This window comes from Lemur catta, chromosome 1, assembly GCF_020740605.2.
Source record: "Lemur catta isolate mLemCat1 chromosome 1, mLemCat1.pri, whole genome shotgun sequence".
Lineage (NCBI taxonomy): Eukaryota > Metazoa > Chordata > Mammalia > Primates > Lemuridae > Lemur > Lemur catta.
In genome coordinates, this window is record NC_059128.1 from 74,652,269 (window position 1) to 74,675,637 (window position 23,369).

Sequence of the window (23,369 nt, forward strand, 5' to 3'; positions counted from 1 at the left end):
ACCACAGAGCTCGAGGCCCTAATTGCTGTGCTATTGACCCTCCCACACAGGAGGGATGGTGATGGCTGCACTCCACTCTTCCCTTGTGTAAAGCTTTGGGCAGTCCCTAGCACTCTGCGAGGCCAAGGCGGGAGGATTGCTTGAGCTCAGGAGTTCGAGACCAGCCTGAGCAAGAGTGAGACCCCATCTCTACTAAAAACAGAAAAAATTAGCCCAGCATGGTGGCACATGCCTGTAGTCCCAGCTACTCAGGAGGCTGAGGCAGGAGGATCACTTGAGCCCAGGAGTTTGAGGTTGCTGTGAGCTAGGCTGACGCCACAGCACTCTAGCCTGGGCAACAGAGCTATACTCTGTCTCAAAAAAAAAAAAAAAGGCAATTTGGGGAGTCCATCCACCAATTCAATGTGGAACCCATCTTTGTGACATTTATTCAAATGTTGCATTTTCTCCTTTGGGAATTTATTTTCTTTTAGTTGCAAGAAAACAAGAAAATGGTACTGCAATGCTGTCTCTGCATTTATGGAAGAAAGATGAGTATCTTTCTTTTGAAACCAAGTAGGAAGACAGAGGTTCAGACAGTATACCACTTAAGAGGGACAAGAAAGCGAAAAACATAGCCCACACAACTTTTTTTGAGTTCAGAAACTGCTTTTCAATTTTTTATTAAAATGTTATTCTTCAAAGAGTATAGAAATATACCTGGCAATGACTTGTTAGAAGTCAACCATCTGCTTCAAACATACATAAGAAATATACCCAACCAAATTCTGCCTTGCCAGAATTTATTAAGTTGTACATATACAATATACTATCAGGACAACAGCAAAGTGGCTACATTCGACAGGTTCTCCTAAAATAGACACAATTTTCTGACAGATTATTTTTTCCCTTGATAAAAGATAGAACAATTGTGAAGGGTTTGGAAGATAAGCTTGGAGGACCACAACATGAACTACCAGGGCAAGGAGCTACAGACGGCATGCACACAGGGGCCAGGAGGCAGGGGAGCACAGGAGGATGTGGCAGTCCCCTGTGTCTGCTGTGAGCAAATGACGCTGCAAGGAGGCCAAGACAAAAAGGAAGGCAGACCCTCTCCAGGGGCAGGGTCTTTGGGTTCACATTCAGTATTCACAAGACACCACACCCAAGAGAAGAGAGGAAAAGGAAACTCCCTACACATCGTCTGAGCTCCCTCTGAAGACAAGGAGCCAGTGTGGTTAAAAGAGGGGACATGTCAGGACCACTGGGATGTGGAAGTTTGCCAGTGAGGACACCCACTGCCCGTCAAGCTTGCTCAAGGCACAAGATTGGCTCCTTCAAGTGCCATTAGCAAGAAAAAGACACCTAAAGAGTAAAGTAGAGCCGGCACTTGGTTTGCCCTCACTAAGAGTGAAGTGTTAGCTGTGGTTCAAATTCGGCCTGGTGAAATCCACCCCAGAGGGGGCCTGAATTGCTTGTGAGACTGATCAGTTGAGGACACTGCCCTCCCTCTTCTACCCACGCTGGCTCCCTACAAAAACTTCACTGGGAAGGAGGAAGTGGACAGCTCACCTGGGCTAGGTATTGCCTTGGCATTTTACAATGATTAATTATCTCTCCCTGTTCTTTTCCTCCTCCGTGTCCAAAGTGAAGGGAGAATCACAGTTGTACAGACTGCAAATGAGACTGGCCATGCTAGAGTTCTGGAGTCCTCATCAGAACAGAACCCTCTCGGTCAGACTCTTGGCGGTCTTTTGGGCAGAATCACCTTTCCTAATGATGTATTTTTAGCTTGGCACTTCCAAAAGACCCAGCTTACCCTAACTCTGCATTTTTAAATTACCTTCTAATTTCAAAAGTTTGCATAAGATGGTTTTTCCATATACTTTAACTCATACCGATTATTACATAGCACCTTTCATGTGAGATCACGGGGAAGAGAAAAGACTGTAGTGCCGTGAGCACCTCGCAGCCTGTCTGCTCCACCTGTAAGCTTGTCCCTCGTCTGTTGAGAAAACACACTTTAAGGGAAAAGACATAGTGAAGAGTTTGCAGTGTTTTCCAGCCAACACTGACCATGACTGGAGGGTGCAGGTGCGTCTTTCTGAGACCTTGGTGATGCCAAGAGAATGTCAGGATAATCAGAGATAAATTACCTCCCTTACCCCAGGCACATCTACTGCCAGGTCTATCAAATAGGGGTGGAATAGTCATCTTTTGCCTCTATTCCTGGGAAAGGGATGGAGGGTATTGGGAGAAACCATGAGTCATACAATGGGGGCTTCCAAGGAAACAGTGTCAGATGCCAAGTCTCTGTCTTCTTAAAAGGTCTCCCTATTTGTCATGTTTAAATTAATCAAATAGGCATTTTTCTCTGCTCCATAATTATCTTGGAATTCCCTTCGAATGCCCTTGCTCCCTTAGAGCTCGTGGATGCTCTTCTCTCTGTGTGTGCTCTGCTGAGCTTGGGGAAGTGGGGGGGGGTGGGGTCCCCAGAGGATGCACATGGAGTTCCCACCTCAAGACCCATTCAAAACTGCCTGGCTTTCATGCCCACAGAGAACAACGTGGACTTCACTAAGGACACAGATCACAGAGATAGATATATATACTCCCTCAATAAAGAGGACACTTGATTTTTGTATAGACTTCCATAGCATTCAAAAGCATTTGGCTCGTACAGAAGGAATCAACTCGTATTGAGTTGCAATGAGATCACACAGTCAGAGTGAAGGAAGAGCAGGCATGTGGACCCTCCCTGTCGCTTCCGGGAATTGACAATCCTTGCTAGGAATCCACCTTTGGGAAAATACTCACTTTATTGTTCCTGCTCATCTTCCGCTCCACCCTGCCTACCTTGGGCACCTTTGTCTGGATCAGCTCTTCCGGGGTGTTACCCAAGGGGGGAAGCAGCCGCTTCTTGCTGTTTCGGGTCTCTGAGAGCCACTGAGGGGGCAACTCGAAAGGCCCAAAGCCAAATTGCAAGGAATACTTATCAGGGAATGTCTCAGGTTCCACAGGGGCTGCTGGTGCCACCTGGGATATAGAGTCCACTGTGCCTGGGGGTGGTGCAGGGGGTGCAAGCTGTGGCCCCTGCTTTCCCTCCAGGCAGGGGGTGAGTATCTCCTTGGCCTGGAAATCAGCTGAGCCAACATACTTGGCCTCACCCTCTTCCTCATCCTCTGTGGGCTTAAAGATCTGCTGCTGCCCAATGTGGAACATCTCCAGGAGCTGGCTGCCCGAGCGCATGCTGGGCTCCAGGCTGGCATCAGCCATCCCACTCCCTGTGCTAACCACATTGCGGCGACTGTACCGGTGGTGCAGTTGCACCAAGGTCCCTATCAAGCACTTGCGGACAGATTTGTTCACAGTGAGAAAGAGAACAGGGTTTGCCAGCAGAGAGACTTTGGGCAGCCAAATGGCAGTGAGCAGCAAGAAGACAGAGGTGTCAGGGACATTGAGCACAGTCTGGTAGACGACCAGGGTGGCGTAGGGCACACTACATAAGATGAAGACCATCACCATGGAGAGCAGGGTGGCGTGCAGCTCGGCCTCCCGCTGGGAGGCATAGGGGATAGAGATGGTGTTCTGTGGGGTCCGCAGTGCTGCTATGATGACCTTCTTCTTCTGGCTGGCACTCAGAGCCCGTCGGATCAGTATCAAGAAGAAGAACACCACAGCCACAGGCACAATGACCGTGGTGATGTTATAGACCAGAACGTACACCAGGTGGCCCAAGGAGTTGCTCCAGACTTCCGTGCAGGTGGACATGGCATAGATGTCAGCCACATTGGTCACTGCAAACACAGGGACGCTGGCTACCACTGCATGGGCCCAGATGTACATCACCAATTCACGGGATTTGGCATCCGATATTTTTCTCTCCAGTGGATAGAGGACTGAGTAGTACCTGCCAGATACACGAACAAAATCAATTTCACAGAAGATACTGTTTAAATTAGGGGGATCTATATTAGCAAAAGTAAGTGGGAGGGGGAAAGAATCAAATTCTTTTATTTGACCTAAGACACAGAGAACTGCTGGAGGAATCCAAGAAGCTGGACCTTAAATTCTGAGGACTTTGCAGTACAATGAGAAATATCACTAAACAAAAAAAGCCACAACCTGTCCAAAGGAACAGAGAAAAGCCTTAGCTTCACAAGACTTCCAAGCCTCTTTCTCCATCAGGCAAACAAATAAATAATTTCAATTCATATCTAGCTTTATAATTAATTGCCACCAGGATTAAACCTCAGAGAGTCCCCTCAGTATAAAGTATGTTTTCATCTGCTGTAAAGACATCTGCTTTGCAATTTAAGGGTAAACGGTAACTTGTAAAAGTTTTACATGAGCTAGAGAAGCTTTAGGGCCATTTTCAAAGCCACTGACAGTAAGCAGTTTGTCCACTACACACATATCCAAAGCAGACTCATGCCACAGTCTATGCATTGGATGTCATTAGCATTTAAAGCTGCTCAGAACAGAACAACTCAGCATGAAGGATGGACTCTGAGAAAGTCCTTCCACAAAAGCAATTCAGCTGACAAAAGTTATGCCTACTCAACAGCCGTTGTCCCCATGACAATCACTCAGTAACCCCAAGAGCAATTAGTACATCTAAAATGCCTGCACAATTAGAGTTTTGTTAAAATCAGATGAGACTTTTCTTTTTCTTCCAAGATTTAACTTGATCATTCTGCAACCATCTAAACAGAATTCCAAAGGCACTTTGTTTCAATATTATCACTGATTTGGAGAAACTAAGTAATTCTTCAGACCCTAGAACCATGATCTGTCATAAAAGGGCTGCCACCAGCCATCAGAGATATGGAAAGTTTCTTTGCATTAGCTGACTGCAGACGCATGGCTTAGCTAAGCTAATGCTGGGGTTGACCTTACAACCTTAGTGACATTCATTCACTGATGGGACCAGGTAAGCATGCAAGCCTTCCTATGACAAGTATTTCTGAGCACCACCTATGTGCCAGGTCCTGGGCCAGGCAGGTTACAAAGATGAAAAGACACATAGGAATGTCTCTTATCTCAGTGGGAAAAAAGACATGCACGCTAACAGTTGTAAACAAGGAGATGATGGCTCTACTGCAGGCAGGCACAAAGGAGGTACAGGACAGGGAGCACCTAAAGCTACCTGGCAAAATATCAAAGAGAAGGAGGCACTGTGGTGGAGTCTGGCAGGAGGACAGGCTGAGGGAGGATGTTCCAGGCTGAGGGAGATGGGATGCAAACACAACAGTGACCATGGATGATCGGGGGAGGATGGAGCATAGTGAAGTGTGTTCTAGATTTCTTTCTGAGAGAGGGAAAAAAAAAGAGAAAAAGTTCATAAGAGATACATGCTCTCAACATTATTATTCTCTGAATATAGACAACTTTTCTAATCACAACTCTATAAATATGTGATGGCCCCACCCCACACATGAACCCGTGCCTAGGAGCACACGGCTCTGATTCCCATCTGCTCCCTGACATGCAACAAACTCAGGCTCCCATCAATTTCCACTCCCCTTGTGTGTTGGGAAACAGACCACAACATAAGCACAGAGACTCATTACAAATAATTGTCTTAGTGTGTACAGCTCTACAAAACAATGCAGGTAGTGTAGGTGGCCTCCCAATTAACTGGCTAACTTAGTGCCATGAAACAAATAGCTGTGAAAGAAGTGAGAAGAAAGGACTGTCTTCCCTTCTTCATGTGCATTGTACTGATGATTGCAAGTAATTTGCATCTCTGAATAATAAAATAAGAATTTACCAACCTTGTTTTTCTACTAAAAGAACTTGTTTTACTTTTTTTTTTTTTTTTTTTTTTTTTAGTGATAGTAAAATTACAATAGTTTTTCTGCTGGAACAAAAACAAGAATTTCTTTCTTTCTTTCTTTTTTTTTTTTTTTTTGATACAGAGTCTCGCTTTGTTGCCTGGGCTAGAGTGAGTGCAGTGGTGTCAGCCTAGCTCACAGCAACCTCAAACTCCTGGGCTTAAGCAATCCTTCTGCCTCAGCCTCCCAAGTAGCTGGGACTACAGGCATGTACCACCATGCCCAGCTAATTTTTTCTATATATTTTTAGTTGGCCAGATAATTTCTTTCTATTTTTAGTAGAGACAGGGTCTCGCTCTTGCTCAGGCTGGAAAAATTTCTTATTGTTTGTATATTTCCTTGTCTAAGACCAAGGGCTCAGAAATAACCCACAGGGATCATTGCATTGCTTCCAGGTATAACAGCAAACTGTTCAGAATAATGTTTTCCCCTCTTGTTGAATCCTATTCTTAAAAACTTTCAGCATTCATAGCAGCATTATCCTCAATAGCCAAAAAATAGAAACAACCCAAATGTCCATCAACCAGGAAATAGAGAAACACAATGTGGTATACCCCCTACCATGGAATATTATTCAGCCATAGAAATGAAGTCTTGATACACGTTACAATATAGATGAACCTTGAAAACACACTAAGTGAAAGAAGCCGGACACAAAAGAATACATATTGTATGATTCTACTTATACGAAATGTCCAAAAAAAGCAAACATACAAAGACAGACATAGATTAGTGGTTGCCTAGGGCTGGGGATGGGAACGGGGAGTGACCGTAAATGGCACAAGGTTTCTTTGTGGGGTGATGGCAATGTGCTAAAATTAGACTGCAATAATGGCTGTACAGTTCCGTAAGTATACTAAAATTCACTGGCCTGTGAATTTTATAACATGGAAGGAAGAGTCCCGAACGTAAAAGTGAAGACATTAAGACTTCACCAGAGGCAAGGCGCGGTGGCTCACACCTGTAATCCTAGCACTCTGGGAGGCCGAGGCAGGTGGATTGTTTGAGCTTAGGAGTTCAAGACCAGCCTGAGCAAGAGCGAGACCCCGTCTCTACTAAAAATAGAAAGACATTATATGGACAGCTAAAATATATATATATAGAAAAAATTAGCCGGGCATGGTGGCGCATGCCTGTAGTCCCAGCTACTTGGGAGGCTGAGGCAGTAGGATCGTTTAAGCCCAGGAGTCTGAGGTTGCTGTGAGCTAGGCTGATGCCACGGCACTCACTCTAGCCCGGGCAAGAGAGTGAGACTCTGTCTCAAAAAAAAAAAAAAGACTTCACCAGAGCAGGTACCACGAGGGGCGGGCAGAAGGACACCTGCCATGAACACAGAATGTTTCAACACAAAACACATTAGAGCACCCGCCGGGATGGAAACTTGAGAAAAGACTGACTTTTCACTTTTATCTTCCAAAGTGCAACGGCATTTTCCAGATATTCAAAGATCTCTCTTGTTGAACCCTGGAAGAGCCATGCAAAGCCACCGTAAAGGAGGCATGGCAAACTGGCATCTCACAGCGCACATGCATCTTGCTGAAGGGATCTGGACGGCCCATATAATACTTTTTGAATGAAAATTAATAGCCAACATTTAAGAATGATAGAAATTTGAGTTTTTTTTAAATTTCTCTTCTAAAAATAAAAAGTCCTGCACTCTGAGTCTAGATACCGGCAAAGCAATTATTAGCTGCAACTGCTGAGTGGCTGACCACTACGAACAGGAATGTGGACACACTCTCCATGTGCCACAATCTCATTCTGACGTGGTGTCACCTGACTTTATCACCTGCCTTGTCTGGCCCTGTGTATGGTGATATTCTAGTCCCTTCTAAAGAGCTGGAGTAGATCCCAGCAACATCTGATGGTAAAATAATTGCAGACAACATACCTAAAGAAGAATGTGCCAATCAGAAGGGAAACCTAGAGAAAGACAAGCAAATATGGGTGCAGCCTATTCAAACACATGACAGAAATAATTCACTTAATTCTTATCACTGAGGAAACTGAGGCTCAAAAAAGTTAAGCAACTTTGCCCAAAGCCACCTAGCTAGAGAGCAGTAAAGCTCGGAGCAGTGAAGGCAGGACTCAAACTCAGACTCCTGGCTCTAGAGTCCACACTCTTAACCACAGTGTCGAAGGGCAATGACTTCTCCCAGTAGGTTGGGGGCTTTGTGTGACTCTGTCCCCCCATGCAGACCACATCAGGCAGCTGAATCAGGGTTCCAGGCCTGAGAGGCTGAAGTGACTCCACAGATCAGTGCTGCAGTCAATACCCTCACAAGTCATTAAGATATTAAGTATGTTTCAAATGGACCAAGAGTTTTAAAATTTCAAATTCATCTAAATAAATGAAGTTAAAATTTAACATAGGGTATGAAGCCAGAATAGCCAGCACTTTCCCTTTGGCAACTTTTCCTCTCTGTTAATCTTGGAATCAAAAGTACTCATGGATGCAAAATACTTTTCAATTGTTGTTTGCTTACTTAATTCTACTCTAGAATGTCTTATTATCTAAACTGTATTCATAAACTGCTAGTGACAAAGGGAAAAGGCAGGAAGCTGTTGATTACTGAGATCTTTACACTTTGATACATTTGATCGAATTGGATATGATATGTATGATGGCAGCAACTGAGATATAAGATTCATTTCCAAATGAACATCTGTCTAAAGAGGCTGGGAAGAGAAAACCACCACCACAATATGAAGCCTTGGAAATAAATCTTCCTGGGGAATTCTGGTGTTACCTGGCCAGATCCAACTGGACCATTTAATCATTTGTTAAATAACCACTGAATCATTCCCTTATTCTTCCAAAACTGTTTTATCTTGTATCAAAAAGCCCTAAGTACAAATTCATCAAGGAAATGAACAACCTACTGCAAATTGCAATGTAAATACCACCAATGCCAACCAAGCTGAAGTGACACCATGACCCAGTATCTCGGCCCCAGCAGCCTCACAATGTCACTGTCACCCCCAGGCCTTTTCTCAATGGTTCTATTTTCCATGGCTGCTGTTAAATCAACCTGTCCTTTGGGAGGCATCTGTTTGGGACATTCATTCTGTTTCTGTTGATCACAAGCAGACAAAAAGGCAGTGTATGGAACACGGACTAGTCATTGTTTGCTTCATGATGTTAATTTTTCAATACACATTAAAAAAAAAAAAAACCCAAAAACTTCAGTCCCTGGCTACCTGATCTTACCTGTCCAAAGCAATGGCAGGGAAGCTGAGGATAGTCACAGAGCAGAAGACTTTGTGCAAAAATTTGACGACCTTGCAGAAGAGCATGGTGTAGATCCACCAGCAGCAGTGAGGACTGGTGCTGAGGATGATGTCGAAGGGCACGCAGACCAGGCTGGCACAAATCCCCGAGCAGGCCAGGTTTTTAATGAACCTGTTGGTGACAGATTTGAACACGGTTGTGCGGCAAGTTGACCATAACACCATGAAGTTTCCTGGCCAGATTTGAAAAAAAGAAAAAGACAAAAAAGACAAAAAAAAGGAAAGAAATAAAAATTCAGGTTAAAAAAACTTGTTAAACCACATTTGAGAGTTGACTGCAAAGAGTTTAACTTAAATACATCTTATATTCTCAATTTATGTGAAATTATTAAATCACACCCATATCAAAAAATCTGGAAGAAATTTTAGTGGTGAATTTCATTATCTAATTTTAGGCAAAACAGTATTATTATGAAGATGGTTCCGTCTCATTGGTGTATAAACAATGTGGTGGCTAGTACTTAATCTCAGGCAGTCTACTCTTACCAAGTTTCCTAATAACCTCCATGTTGTCAAACTCTGCAATAGAAGTATAATGCAAGCCACATGTGTAATTTTAAATTTTCTGGTAGCCATACCTTATAAAAAGGTAAAGAGAAGCAGGTGAAATTTTCCTAATATATTTTATTTAACCCAATAAATCCCAAATATAATCTCAACATGTAATTATTACTTAAAAATTATTAATGAAATATTTTTCATTCTCATTTTTATACTGAGTCTTTGAAATCCAGTGTGCATTTTCTTTTACACTCACAACACATCTGAATTTGCTGTAGTCACCTTCCAAGTGCTCCATAGCCACATGCAGGTAGCTAGTGGACAGCACTGTGCTAGATTTTTCAGCAGCAACGAGGCAACCAACAGTCTCTCTCTGAGCACGCTCCTCTTGTGGCTTCCACAGGTCTACAGCTCCTGGTTTTCCTCCTGCCCTTCCACCTCTGCCAAGCCCTGGCTGCTCAGAGTCTTCTTTTAGTAGGCTCTCTTCTATTCTCTCTCTCCAGCCTCTAAGTTAGACTGCCCATTCCCGTGGCTTTCCATCAAAATGTAAATAACTCCCAAATTCACGGCCCAAAGGAGGCCCCTCCTCTCAACTCCAGACTCCTATTTCCAATTAAACGTCTAATTCCCCACCCCCTCTCAATCCTCACCATGGTCTGGGGGCTTACACAATCTGGCACCCACCTGCCTAATCTCATACCTCTCTTCCCCTGACTTGCTGGGCACCAGCCACTCTGGCCTTTTTTCTGTTCTTGAAACACATCAAGGTCAATCCTGCCTCAGTGCCTTTGCACAAGGTTTGTATACCACTTAGCATGGGCCTAATACGTCTGGTTCCTTTTAATCCAGGTCTTAGTAAGGCTGCCTCCTCAAAAAGGCCTTCTCTAACCATCTTTTTATTTTAAATACTTACTGATTCTCCATCTGTTATACTCTATTATAGTATCCTGTTATGTCCTTCATCATTCTTATTGTAGCTATTAATTTGTTTACTTGTTTTCTCTCCATTTCATGAAGACAAAGACCATGCCAAACTTGTTCTCTGTTATAACTCTATACCTAGCTCAATGTCTGGCACAGAGTAGGCATTTGATAAATATTTGTTGAATAAATGAATTTTTAAAATAAGCAAACAGTAATCAAAAGTCCCTGTAGAGAGAGAACCTGTTTTGTAGTAGGCATTTCGTGTAAGGATATTCTAAGTCAGTAGTTCCCAAACCTCACTATGCCTCAGAATGCCTACGCCAGACATACTGAATCACAGCTCCCAGGTACAGAACTGGGAACCTGCTTTTGTAACAAGCACCTCAGTATAGTTGGCCCCCAGACTAAAGTTTCGTTGAGATGGCTTTTAGACTGAGTCCACAGCCCTGTCCCCGGAGTCTCACAGGGCCCCAGTCTTCAGGTATGGGGGGCAGCTACTCTACTGGTGGACTTTGACCAAGCGAGAGAGCCAGGTGCATTCAGTCAATCAGTCATGACCCAAGGACACTGCCACCTCCAGTGCACATGCTCAGAGAATGCCTTCTGGTGAACTCAACTGACAACTGAGCCACACACACTCTGAGGGAGAGTCACGGGGCAGGGTAAGGGGAGAGCAGAGCTCAGGCCACAGCCAAGGCCACTGCAAGGAGCTGTCCCAGCACCTCAGATGTGGACATAACTTAGTGTCGAGAGTCTTTCTTCAAACACAATGTTTTGCAGCCATCCGCCATCTGCCAGACACGGTAGGAAAAACGGCCACTGTGTTCAGGTCTGCAGGCCAGCTGCTTCCAGGAAATTCTCTATCAAGCTTTCTTTATATTAGTATGGGGATTCAGTGAGGTGAAACCAGCAGTGTATACAGATATGCACATTTATTCAATGAGAACGTTGTTGGGACTGATACCACCTCAGGCCCCCTCAAGCTTTTCCGTCACCAAGGTGATAAGCTGAACAATAATGATGTATGTGAAGCTCCGTTGATTCGGGATTTTTTTTTTTTTCTGATCTTTTTACCACTAAAGCACAGATTAAGTTCTGGCTGAAGCACCTTTCCTTGCTTAAGTTTCACAGACAGGTCTTACAGTCTGGCAAACATTCAATAATGAAACGGTCCACTTGAAGAAATCCGCCACAAAGAGAGTGTACACATCACCGTATCTGCAGTTGTCAAAATCAGGGTGTCTGCAGTCCACTGAGGGGATTTCCACAAATACAATCCTTTCTTGTTGTAAGTCAAGACCTTGAGGATTTTCTTTTTCTCTCGTCATTGTTAGTCATCATAGTTTGGTAGGTTATGCTGAATAAAATGCCTTGAGTGACAGAATGAACAGGAAAATTCATTGCAAAGGAGGGGGAAGGTTATGGGCCAGAATCTCTCATCCATATAATAGATTCTTTTTAAACTTAACTGAAACTAATTTCCATCATTACTCTCACAGCCTTTCCCATCCATCCCTCTCCCTCCCTATTAAGTCAGGCATGATTTTTTATTGTTTTTTTTTTAAATCATACTTTAGCAGTACATTATAATAAAATAACAATTTGAGGTCTAACTGTTCTGACTGTAGAATCCAGTATCAGATACATCATCTTAGAAACCATATTGGTAATAAGATGAACAATTTATTAGTATATACACTCATGAATGAGAAAAGTTGTTTTCAATGAGTTATTATTGAAAAACCTGAAACTGCTATAATCACATTTTATCTCCATCTATTTATAAGACTCTAGGCAGCATCTAGAGCCTAATCCCTTCTGCTGTTCAGGACCTGAAGCTAGGCTGGGCACGGTGGCTCATGCCCGTAATCCTAGCACTTTGGAAGGCCTAGGCAGGAGGATCACTCGAGCCCAGGAATTCGAGACAAGCCTAAGCTGTTAACATAGCAAGACCCCATTTCTATAAAAAATAAAAAAGTTAGCAGGGTGTGGTGGTGCGCACCCAGCTACTCAGGAGGCTGAGGCAGGAGGATCACACGAGCCCAGGAGTTGGAGGCTGCAGTGAACTGTGATGACACCACTGTACTCTAGCCCAGGCAACAGAGTAATACTTTGTCTCAAAAAAAAAAAAAAAAAAAAAAAGAACTCCCCAGTACAGAGAAGGTAAATGGTACCTGGAGAGCTGGAGAGTTCAAACAAACACACCATTAAGCTCTATGGACCTGGCGGAAGGAAAGCAAGGGAGAAGGGCCAACATTAAATAGCAGAGTTTCAAATCTATGCTTCCAAAGAAAAGTTTAAATAGTTCTCAAAAGGATTCTATCTTATTCTGATTTTTAAAAAAAATCTTTCTTTAATCTATGTAGATAAATTTCCCAGTGACCCAGAGTCAGCACTGGCTAGGAGGTAAGTTTTTAGTTTGCGGGTATTTTTTTTTTTCCCCACTGGTATCAGAAGAATTATGGCCACAAACAAGAATGTAGGGAAAATCCACTTGTATCCAGAGGGCTGTGCCTGGCGGTTTTCAATACAATTTGCTCTTTCTCCTCCCAATCTAAAAGTTCGGGCCTCTTCCTCACTAATGAAGTGTCAATTTGCTGTAACTTGTGATTAAACTATCTAATACTTGCCCAACTCTGTTTAAGCTGATTGCTATTAGCAGAAGAAAATTATGTTATTTTAGCTACAATTAATTTGATTCCAGAAGTTTTTTTCTGAAATGATACAGGAAGTTCAAACTAAGCAGGAATTGAATTAACAGGAGAAGCTACATAGTACGTTCATTAAAATTCATGGTGAATTTTAAATAATTACTTTGAATGAAAAGCATCTTATGAAATATACATCCCCAATCTAACCTTGGACGTTTTCTCCTTAGAATACTTGTTCCCAGTGAATGATTTAGATAAAACATTAGCAGGCTTCACTTCTGTAATACATAAGGATATATAAAGAGACTCCAACAATAGCCACGACTAGTCAGCTCCTATGAGGTCACACAAAGGATTTTAGGTGAGCCTATAACAAATGTACACATCTTTTAGAAATAATAGTATCCCAGAAGGTAAGGCAAACTGTACAGCACAGTCAAGACAAAAAGATTTCAGCAACCACAGCCAAATCTACCCCGTCCTTGGGACTCTCTCGTGGAAGTCACAGAGCCCCTGAAATTAGTCCCTCACGTCTCTCAACACACAGCAAGACACCTACAGACACATAAGGTAAGAAGAGACACAGTTGGAATCTGAAGTTGATAACTTCTTCTTTCTTTGATGACTTGAATTTTTTCCATATAAATCAGCTAAAAAGTTATTGTGGTTTCATCTCCATGAAAAGCATATTATTCCCTGAAAAGGCATGGCAAGAGTCTCAAAATCATTGGCCCCACTTAACTGTGACGGCAGTGAAATCCTTTAATAAGCACAGATTCCACTTCCCTCTCAATAGGTGTGTGGAGGAAAGTTCCAGAGAGAAGGAGGGAAAGAGTGATCTAAGCTCTCCGTTGTTAAGCATGCTCCCCTTGGACAGCATCCAAACGAGCCACGCTTGACTGAGTGGAGGTGAAATAGTTCACTGCCCTGAATGTCTGCTACACAGGCCACTTCACTAAGAGGTCCTTGCCTATATTAAGTGGCTCATGCAGTCTTTGAACCCGTGGAAGGCAGAGTCCATATCTTCTGTGCCATTCATATTGCGTTTAGCCTAGAGGGGTTATTTCTTCCCTAACATATTGTAAGATTATCAAGCCTGAAAAGAATCTTATCTGAAAATTCTGTCAACCCTCATTAGCACCAAACATGGTTTTATCTCTAGGAGTTGCTTCATAAAGACCTAAATAGATGAATAAATAAAAACTTGAACTTTAATATAACTTTATCAAAATCATCAGAATTTTTTTCTGTGCACTCAGTTTTACAGGTACACCTATTGATGGCAATCGCCTTTGACCAACAAGCTGAATGTTTACTCTCTCCCTGATGCCAACACACTGTCAGAGCAGCTTAAGAGAGACACATTCAACAGTGATGTATTATGCTGTTCTATAAATAGTCTAGTGAACATACATGGAATACTCATGCACTGTATTCTCCCACTTCCTCTGTTCCCGTAACTGGAATTATGCAGTCTGAAAGGAAAAACCATGCTGGGAATATTTCCAAAGACCACAAGGGTAAGATAATTAGAGGATGGAGGAATTAAAGTGAGCTTCAGTCCACTGGGACCCAGTATGGCTGATGTGAGTTGGAGGAATAAGGTTTCGGAATGGGAGCCTCTTATTCCTTATGATGGGACACAACCTAACAAGGACATTGATTAAAAGTTGAAAATTTCATTCCTTTTCTATAGCTGAGTTTAGGAGGAAAAGCCAGAGGAACAGGAGGGGCTGATGGGTACGGAGCTAGGAATGGCATTCCAATTCTAACAGATTCTGGGCCACTCTCCCGCTACTGGGAAGGTTACGTTTCTCTAGAGCAGAGCTTCTGTGTGTCCTTCACCACCTTCTCCTGTCCCTGCAAGGAAGGAGAAGGCAAGCAGGACAAGGGAATTTGTAGAGTGAGGATCTGGGAGAGTCAGAGCAGCAGATGGGGCAAGAGCTGGGGGTGGCCAGATCCAGGACAGGGCCAGAGACAGATGGCCAAAGCAGGGAAGGCTCTGGAAGGAAGCAAAGGATCTGAAGGTCCGAGCAAGGTCAAGAGTAGAACATGAGAGGCATTGAAAGGGCGAGTTACAACACACAGCCCATGAAGGTCAACTGACAAAATAAGAGAATGGAATAAATGACCAGACGGAATACTAGGAGCCAGGAGCTCTGCAGGAAGGAGGGAGGGGGCTAAGTAAGCAAAATAATGGACTGGCACGTGGATAACACGAAAGGAGCTTGATAACCGACACACTTTGGTCTAGACCCAGAACTTAGATATGGTTCCTTTTGAGGCAAGAACTAAACCAACAAGGTATGTTTAAGGGCCTTGCAGATGTAACATGATTTGGGAAATATTAATACTTATCTGTAATGAAGCACAGGCAGGTGGGCAGAAACAACACCTTTTGGAAAGCAAATCCTAACACTTTTCTTTTTCTCTTTTCCTCTTCTGCCCTCCCTCAAATAGTAACAGAAGATGGAGAGAGAGGAAGAGAAGAGGGGGAAAAATCAGAAGAAAAACAATAGGGAGAATTGTTTCAGTTCCATATATCTCCCCATGCTAAGCTCTATTTTGTATGCGTATTTCCCAGAGACTTTAAAACAACGGAGACTTCCATTAGTCACATTGCTGAAAACCAGACAAAAGGTTTCTTTGCTTTGTATCATTTTCTAAGAATCCAGGATTCATGATAATGATGATGATGGCCACGGTGACACAGATAAACAGAGAAGGAGAATTCGCCTAACATTTTAGCAGTTCATGAATAATCAGCTTCCAACTCCTGCATTTTTCCTCAAATATTAGTTCATTTGAATAACACTGAGTTATTTACCATGTAATTTTCCTGCTGGTTCAAAATAAAATCAGCACAAAATGCTCTTAGCCTGTTTAAAGCACTAAGATCAATGAGGAGATGTGACCTCTTATTTTCCCATTATAAAACAAAAGGCAAGAGGAAAGAATTTTCTATCTTGTGAGATATTGATTTTCCACTTTGTGGGTTTGTAAAATACGGGTTTTCACTGTGCAACGAATGTCAATGATTCAATGTAGATGAAGCAAATAAGATAAAATATAAAATCTGTTCACTTTCATTAAGCCACAGTTTCCGCTGGTCTTGCCCTTGACATTATTCTTATAAAGGTCTACGTATGCAAATGCCACAGCTGAAGACAGATCACTGGCTAATAAATATGAGCCAACAAATTTTAATATTACCCCAACTAAGGAAATAAAAGAGAGCACATATGCAAAGATCAGTGATACACTATAACTTTCAAAATTATCTTTCCAGTACAGAAATCTGCAATTCTTTAACAGGAGTAAGAGGTAATCTACAACACCAAATAGATTTTATATACTCATATGGATAGAAGGAACCTGGAAGAGTCATCTACACTTCTTTATTTCCAGATAAGATTATATAAGTCTTATAGAGAGAAAAGATATTTTTGCTAATTATTAAGATTTCTGGCAAAAGCAATATCCTAATTCCTCCCCACCCCCCACCATGGTAAACAGCCTTTAAGAGGGTATTCACATCCCTGCATGGGCTCCTCCCACAGTGAATGGAGCCAACCGTGTAAACAGCAGGACATGGCAGAAGTGGCACTGGGACTTCCAAGGCTAGGTCATAAAAGACATCACCGCTGTGTCTTAATCTCTTTTGAATCGCTTGCTCTGGGGAAAGCCAGTTGACACACCTTGAAGAAACCCAAGCCGTCCATCAAGAGGCCCGTGTGGTGAGGAACTGAGGCCTCCTGCCAGCAGCCACATGAGTGACCAACTCGGAAGCAGATGCCAGCCCCACTCAAGCCTTCATTCAGGTGACTGCAGCTCTGGCCAACGTTTTGACTGCGACCTATGAGAGACCTGGAGCCAGAAATACCCAGCCAAGCTGCTGTCAAATTCCTGATCTACAGAAACCATGAGAGAGAATAAATGTTTGTGGCTTTAAGCTGCCATGTGTTGAGGTCTGCCACTTAGACACATCACGTACTCTCTTACTTCTCTCACCTACAGAATGGGAATAAAATTTACCTTGCAAAGCTGTTGTATTAAGTGAGATGATGTATACAAAGTGCCAAACACTGCCTCACCCATGGTAAGTGTTAAATAATTGTAATGTTATGTGAGCATCATTATTTGCAAACTTTCTTTTACTGATCATCATGTAACTACAAACTAGTGAGACTTATTTCTAGAAGTCATAAATGGCATCACAATACTCACTGAGCAACCATTAAATAATGTTTCTTCAGAGCGTTAGATTTTACTTACCCTTCTTTTAAGAAAAAAAATTAAGATCCTTTAAACATTTCTCCCAGATGCATCTCTGTTACTGTTGAGAGTGAATCTATTTATTCTCTTTGACTTTCTCAGAAGTATAATGAACACCAAAACCCAAACAATTCATCGTCCTTAAAATAAGTTCATCAGCCTGACTTCTTTCCATCAACAGTAAGATTAATGAAGTCAGAAAATGTAGCTATTCAACTGGCAAAATGCGTTTTGTCCTGAGAAGTGGCTGTTGGAAAGAGCACAAAAGCCACAGCGAAGGCACATGGGCCACTAGCGCTGCGGCTAGTCATGTGGGGTGGCAGCAAGAACCCGATGGGTGGCAGCATCTGCCTTCACCTGGGGAGAACCTTAACCAGCTCATTCCAAGGCCTTGGTGCTGGTCCCAGGTGGACATTACAAACTACCAGTAACACTATGTCCAGAGTATGTTCCAATGGCTTTCCTGCTACTTTGGGCACTTCTCATTGTCTTTTTCTGGCTTTTCTTCCTTCATCAAGGCTCAGTCTTGGTCCTTCTCATGCTATCCTCTCCCCCAGACTACGCCAGGTGAAATTTTAATGACTCCCATGTTTATTGCTTCACGTTGCCTCTTATCTGAGCCACAGACCCAACCATCCGCATGCCAACAGGATATCCATACGCCCATGCGATGGCTCTACTTTGGACTCTCACAAGCACCTTGAACTTAACATGTCCAACCTGAACATTCGACCTTCTTTCCCAAATCTCCTCCTCCAGCATTATCCATCTCAGAAAATGGCACTTCCCTCCCCCTGGTCGCTCCTGTCAGAAACCTGGGCATCATTCTTGACATCTTATCTCTCAGCCCCACATCCAGTCCAAATTAGTCCTGTCATCTCGACCCGCAAAATAAATTTGCAATGCATCTGCTTCTCGCCATCGCCAGCAGCGCCACTTGGCCTTTCACCCCTCACCTCAACTGCTGCCGCAGCCTCCCAGCTGGTCTCCCCACCCTCCTCCTCCTGCCCATCTAATCCATTCTCCACACAGCAACCAGACTGACCAATTTTAGAAGCAATTAGGAACATCACTCACCCCCCTTCTTGAAACTTCCATTGCTTCCCTTTGTAAAGACAAAATCCAAAAGTCTAGCCTGCCCCACCACTAGACTGTGAGAGTTAGAGAAGCTGCCCCTTCGCTGCCATCTGTCAACTATGACACATTACGGGTCTATGACTTTGAATGTGAGTGGTTCCCCCTGGAGTATTGCTATGCTGCGGACAAGGGGGTGTAGCAGTCGCTATGGGCCTTTGCTTGAATCCCTAAAACTTCAAAGCTCTCCTCTGCCTGGGGGGGCCTTCCCAGACCCCCACACAACCCTTTCCCTCTGCCCTATACCCCATCCTCACCAAGTTTACCTCGCTTTGCAGGTCTTCTTCAAAGAAACCTTCCCTGACCATCACCACCACCACCACCACCACCACCACCACCACTGATCCAAATCAGGCTTCCTGGCATCAGCTCTTGTCATGCAAATTACTTCTTGTCTGCAGCACTCATTACAGCAGGAATAGTTAACCATCTGTGCCAGCTGCCACTAAATCATAAGCTCTGTGAGGGCAGGGACAGCATCGGATATTTTTACCACTACAGCCAAAATGCCTAGACCAGTATCTGGTAATCATGAATACTAAATATATAGTTGTTGACTAAAAAAATGGAAAAATGAACATAGGGAAGTATATTTCACTAGCTCTGTGCTTACTAGTCATGTAGGATCCTATCTGGACTACAAGTTTGAGGGAAGCTCAGAAATAAGACTTTGACCTACATATCACAAGCTCAGCACTTCTTCCCTCTACTTCTCTGCTTTTTCACAATAAAAATTGTTTTAGTTTATTCTGAATTTTTTTAAACTAACACATGTTCACTGTTATAAATTCACATGGTTCAGAAAAGTATAGGAAGAAAGAAAAATCACCTGAAATCCCCACTCCCTTAAGCATGATAAATATTCTATCATCATATTTTCATACCTCTTTATGAATATATACACATATATACATAATTTTATGTAAATGGCATTTCTTTCTGCAATTCTGTTCTTTGTGGACCTGATCTTCTAAGTAAACAATGTGAACATACCTTTCTCCCTTCTCATTATTTAATCATATATAAACATTTACATTATATTTACAGACTATATGGTACCACTGTCATTATTTTGTAAAAATATAATTTCCTTTTATATATATGCAATACATGTTGGGGAAATCTCCCTAATCCATTTATTCTGCCTGTGTCCCACAAATGGGCATTCACTTGGTTTATGGGTTTTTGCCACTATAAACAATACTGCAATAAATACCATTGTGTATATATATTTGCCTGTTTTCTGGTGTTTCTATTTCTGTGCTATTGACTTCTCATTTCCACCAGCAATGTGTATAGAACCTTCTCCCTCTGCAGCAGGTGCTATCACTCTCCTGCCTGCAGCAGGTGCTATCACTTCCACGGATTTCTGCCCATCAGTGGGTGAGAAGTTATATCGGGACCCAAAGAGAGCAGGCCCTGTGCCCGGTGCCCTGTGCTTCACAGACAAGGCATCATTTGCAGGGCATATACTCTTCCACATGGACTACTAGAACATTTTTGGAAAGTAACCCAGCCAGTTCGGGACTGGATGCTGCTCTCAGCCCACCCCTAAGCTCAGCAACAGGCCTAAGTGGGTCAGGCAGACCCTCCTACCTCAGATCTCTGTCTCCTAGATCATATTCACTGCCTTTATTGGGGGAAGCACCCCCAAGAGAGTGTTAGCATGCATTGCTCTGGGGTGCCTACTCATAGCACGCTGGATGAGGAAGAGGGCAATATGGTAGGAGAGGGAAAAAGAGGGAACCCTTATGCCTCAGAGGAAAGCTACAATCCACAACAAACAAGTGCCCAGGATTGTGCTACTACCTGATCCAAGAGACATGCAATCTGGGGAAGCCAGAGCAGGGCAGCAGATGACAGAATTGAGAATGCGGGCTAGAAGCAGAGGTGGAAAGTCATTTCCAAACAAACCCATTCACAACTCAGCAAAGGGCACTAAGGGTGGTACACTTCCAGAACAGGGCTGGGAGGTTTCCATCTGGAGTAAAGACAGGACTCCAGGGTGCCTAAAAGCCATAAAATGTCAGGAAAGGAGGACCACACAGGAATATGGACCTAACCCTGTTTCAGAAGGGAGGGTGGGAGAAATGTCGGGAAGCTGCTCAGCTCTGAGGAGTCTTCTGTCTCCACGTTCAACATTCAAGCCTGAGTATAAAGTCCTCCCCTTCTACCTGGGGCTCCTGCAGGTTCTGCAGCCACAGCAGACAGCAGGGTGAACACTGCAGAGCCGGGTAAAGCCAAAACACACCCAGCAACTGCACGCACACATTAGCTATTATTTCCTCCTTGTCCCTGTAACGTTTCCAAATGGCATTGGCTTGAAATCCATCTTTTTGATGGTTTTAAATTCATATAGCACACATTAGCTTCTATGATTACAATCCATCCTGCTCATTGAAGCTGCATCTTCAGCTCTTGCCTGAAGAAAACGAAAGCCAGTGAGGGCCCAAAAATAGTCCCAAAGATGCCATCAGGGTCAGCATCCAAGAAAGAACTCTGACCACTGACACAGTGCATCCTAAGGGAATGGAAAAATGCAAATTAAAACAAAAAGGAGGAATCATTTTCCACCATTCCTTGGCAAAAAGAAAAAAACATTGATACTATCCAGTGTTAAAGGGAATGGCAACATAAGCTTCCCTATGTGCTGTGGGTAGGCTAGTAGATTGCTATAGATTCCTGGAAAGTAACCCGGTCATATCTATCAAATGCATGTACCTTGAGCAGTACTACTTTTGTGAAACTATCCCACAAATAAAAAAATAATCAGTATATAAGGTTGTATGTTCAAATGTGTTTGTTGAAGGATTATTGACAGTGACCCCCCAAATGAAAACAACCTGAATGTCCATCATTAGGATAAATGGTGGCATATCCCTATAGGGATGCAGAGAAATACGTGGAAGGGTACATCCCAGCCTGCCAACATTGATTATCTCAACTAAAGTGGAATTGGGAGATGGCATAATAAATGTGGGACTTAATTCGTTTATAAACTAAACAACTGTCCACTTGTAGCCAGTCTGGTAGGATGCTGAAAATGTCACCTTTAGGGGTTATTTTTTCTATTTCTAAAAGTCTGTTGTTAAAATACAAATATTCCTGGAGTTGGTTTTTGGCCTTTAATACCTAGGGCTGGGGGAGATAATGTTTTGGTTGCGTTTCACTGTGATGGCAGGAAGGTGGGAGGAAAGGCCCAGGCTCACAGCTTGAGTGACTCACATCTTGTTGACATTAACTCCTGTCTGGAAAGGAGGAAAAGACACTGAATGGAGGGGCTGCGGGGCACAGACATTCCCTGCCGCCTGCCTTTGCCTGAGGCCAGTGCTGCCTGTCACACTGTGCTGGTCTCCCTTCTCTGGGGTTAGCACAGCACTGAGCTGTCTCCTTCCTGGTTCTCTGGGGTTAGCACAGCACTGAGCTGGCCCTCTGCTGGCTGGAAGGGTGGCCAATGGGACCATGAAGGTGTCAAAGATTTAGCATCCTCAGCTGAGAAAATAACCTTATCAGCAGGGATCGAAGGCGCCAGACTCGGTTTCTTGCAATTAACTCGGGGAGCAGGATAAGTAATCAGAAAAGTGTGATTTTCCTCTGCTCTGATAAAATAAAACTCCTGCCCTTGTTTTAAAGTACCAACAGGATCAATAAGGAGTTTAAGGAGACACTGGCATGCCCCGCGGGCAAAGCACTGGAAACAAAATACCGCTTCCACCACGATTTGAACCTAAGGGCAGAGGTTCTTTGGCTTGAATGATCAAAGAGCTCTGCAAAACTGCCTTCCCCTCCCCCTCATAGTATGAGGACCTGTGACTTTACTACTAGCACTGTCCCCACCCCGCCTGAAAACCTGGCTACCTGGCTTTACAGCTCCAATATGGAGACTTTAGATAACCCCAGCAAGGACAAGGCTCAGTCCCTGTCTCCTTTCCGAGCAGGGAAACAGAAGGAAGCCTGCGCCAGATAGGATAGTCTCTGCCTGAGCTGGTACAATGTGAGCTGCCTGACCGACTAGTTCTTTCTCTAAGTTGTTCTAGTACCTAAGTCTGCAACTTGCATACAAGGGCAGGTTTTAATAAATATTAATTAGGGAGTAGATTTTATCTTTTCTGTCTAGAACAACTCAAATAACTTTGTATATTCTTAATAAATACCATTGTTGTTACCATTATATAATTTTATTTATATATATGTACACACACACTCCTAAGCAGTCAGATAAATAAATCTGTTAATAATTCATGGAATTCAAATCACCATGTGTATTCTGTATCATAAGACAATTAGCATGAATAAAATCCTAAAATATGCTGAGAACATATTATCATTATTTGTTCATTTTTCTGACTTTTAATTAAGAGTTACAAACTACTACCCCTCGATATTAAACAATCAACAAACTATTATATGTGTAAAATAATAGCAAAAAAAAAGTTTACTTATTCAACAAATGCTTAATTTATTAGAATGCCAGACTCTGATCTAAGTACCAGGTTTACCAAAATAAACAAGACAAAACCTCAAGGAGGTGACAAATGAGTTGGACATACAGATGGAGCAGGAGTTACCAAACATACGATGGAGGAATATCTGGGCCCTTCGGGAGCAGACAGCAAGGAGGACCCAACTGCCTGGGGTGGGAAGGGGAAAGGGATGCACTGGAGCCGAGAGGATGGGGCTCAGGTGGATGGGGGTGGGGGGGGCACGGGAAGAGGGGGCAGTCCAGGCACGCAGGCAGGTTGCACAGATGAATATGGCAACAGCAAGGAGTCTAGTG

General features: G+C 43.2%; 1 protein-coding gene across 1 annotated transcript in view; it reads right to left on the bottom strand.

Annotated features, from left to right (window-relative positions):
- Window positions 1-646: 646 nt before the first annotated feature.
- GPR176 (G protein-coupled receptor 176) overlaps window positions 647-23,369 on the bottom strand; it is a 95,648-nt gene continuing 72,925 nt past the window's right edge. The window contains exons 2-3 of the mRNA XM_045530500.1: window positions 9,028-9,280; window positions 647-3,889 (exon numbers count right to left, since the gene is read on the bottom strand). Of these exons, the coding sequence (XP_045386456.1) occupies window positions 2,767-3,889; window positions 9,028-9,280 (1,376 nt within the window). The 3' untranslated portion in view covers window positions 647-2,766. The remainder of the gene's footprint in view (window positions 3,890-9,027; window positions 9,281-23,369) is intronic.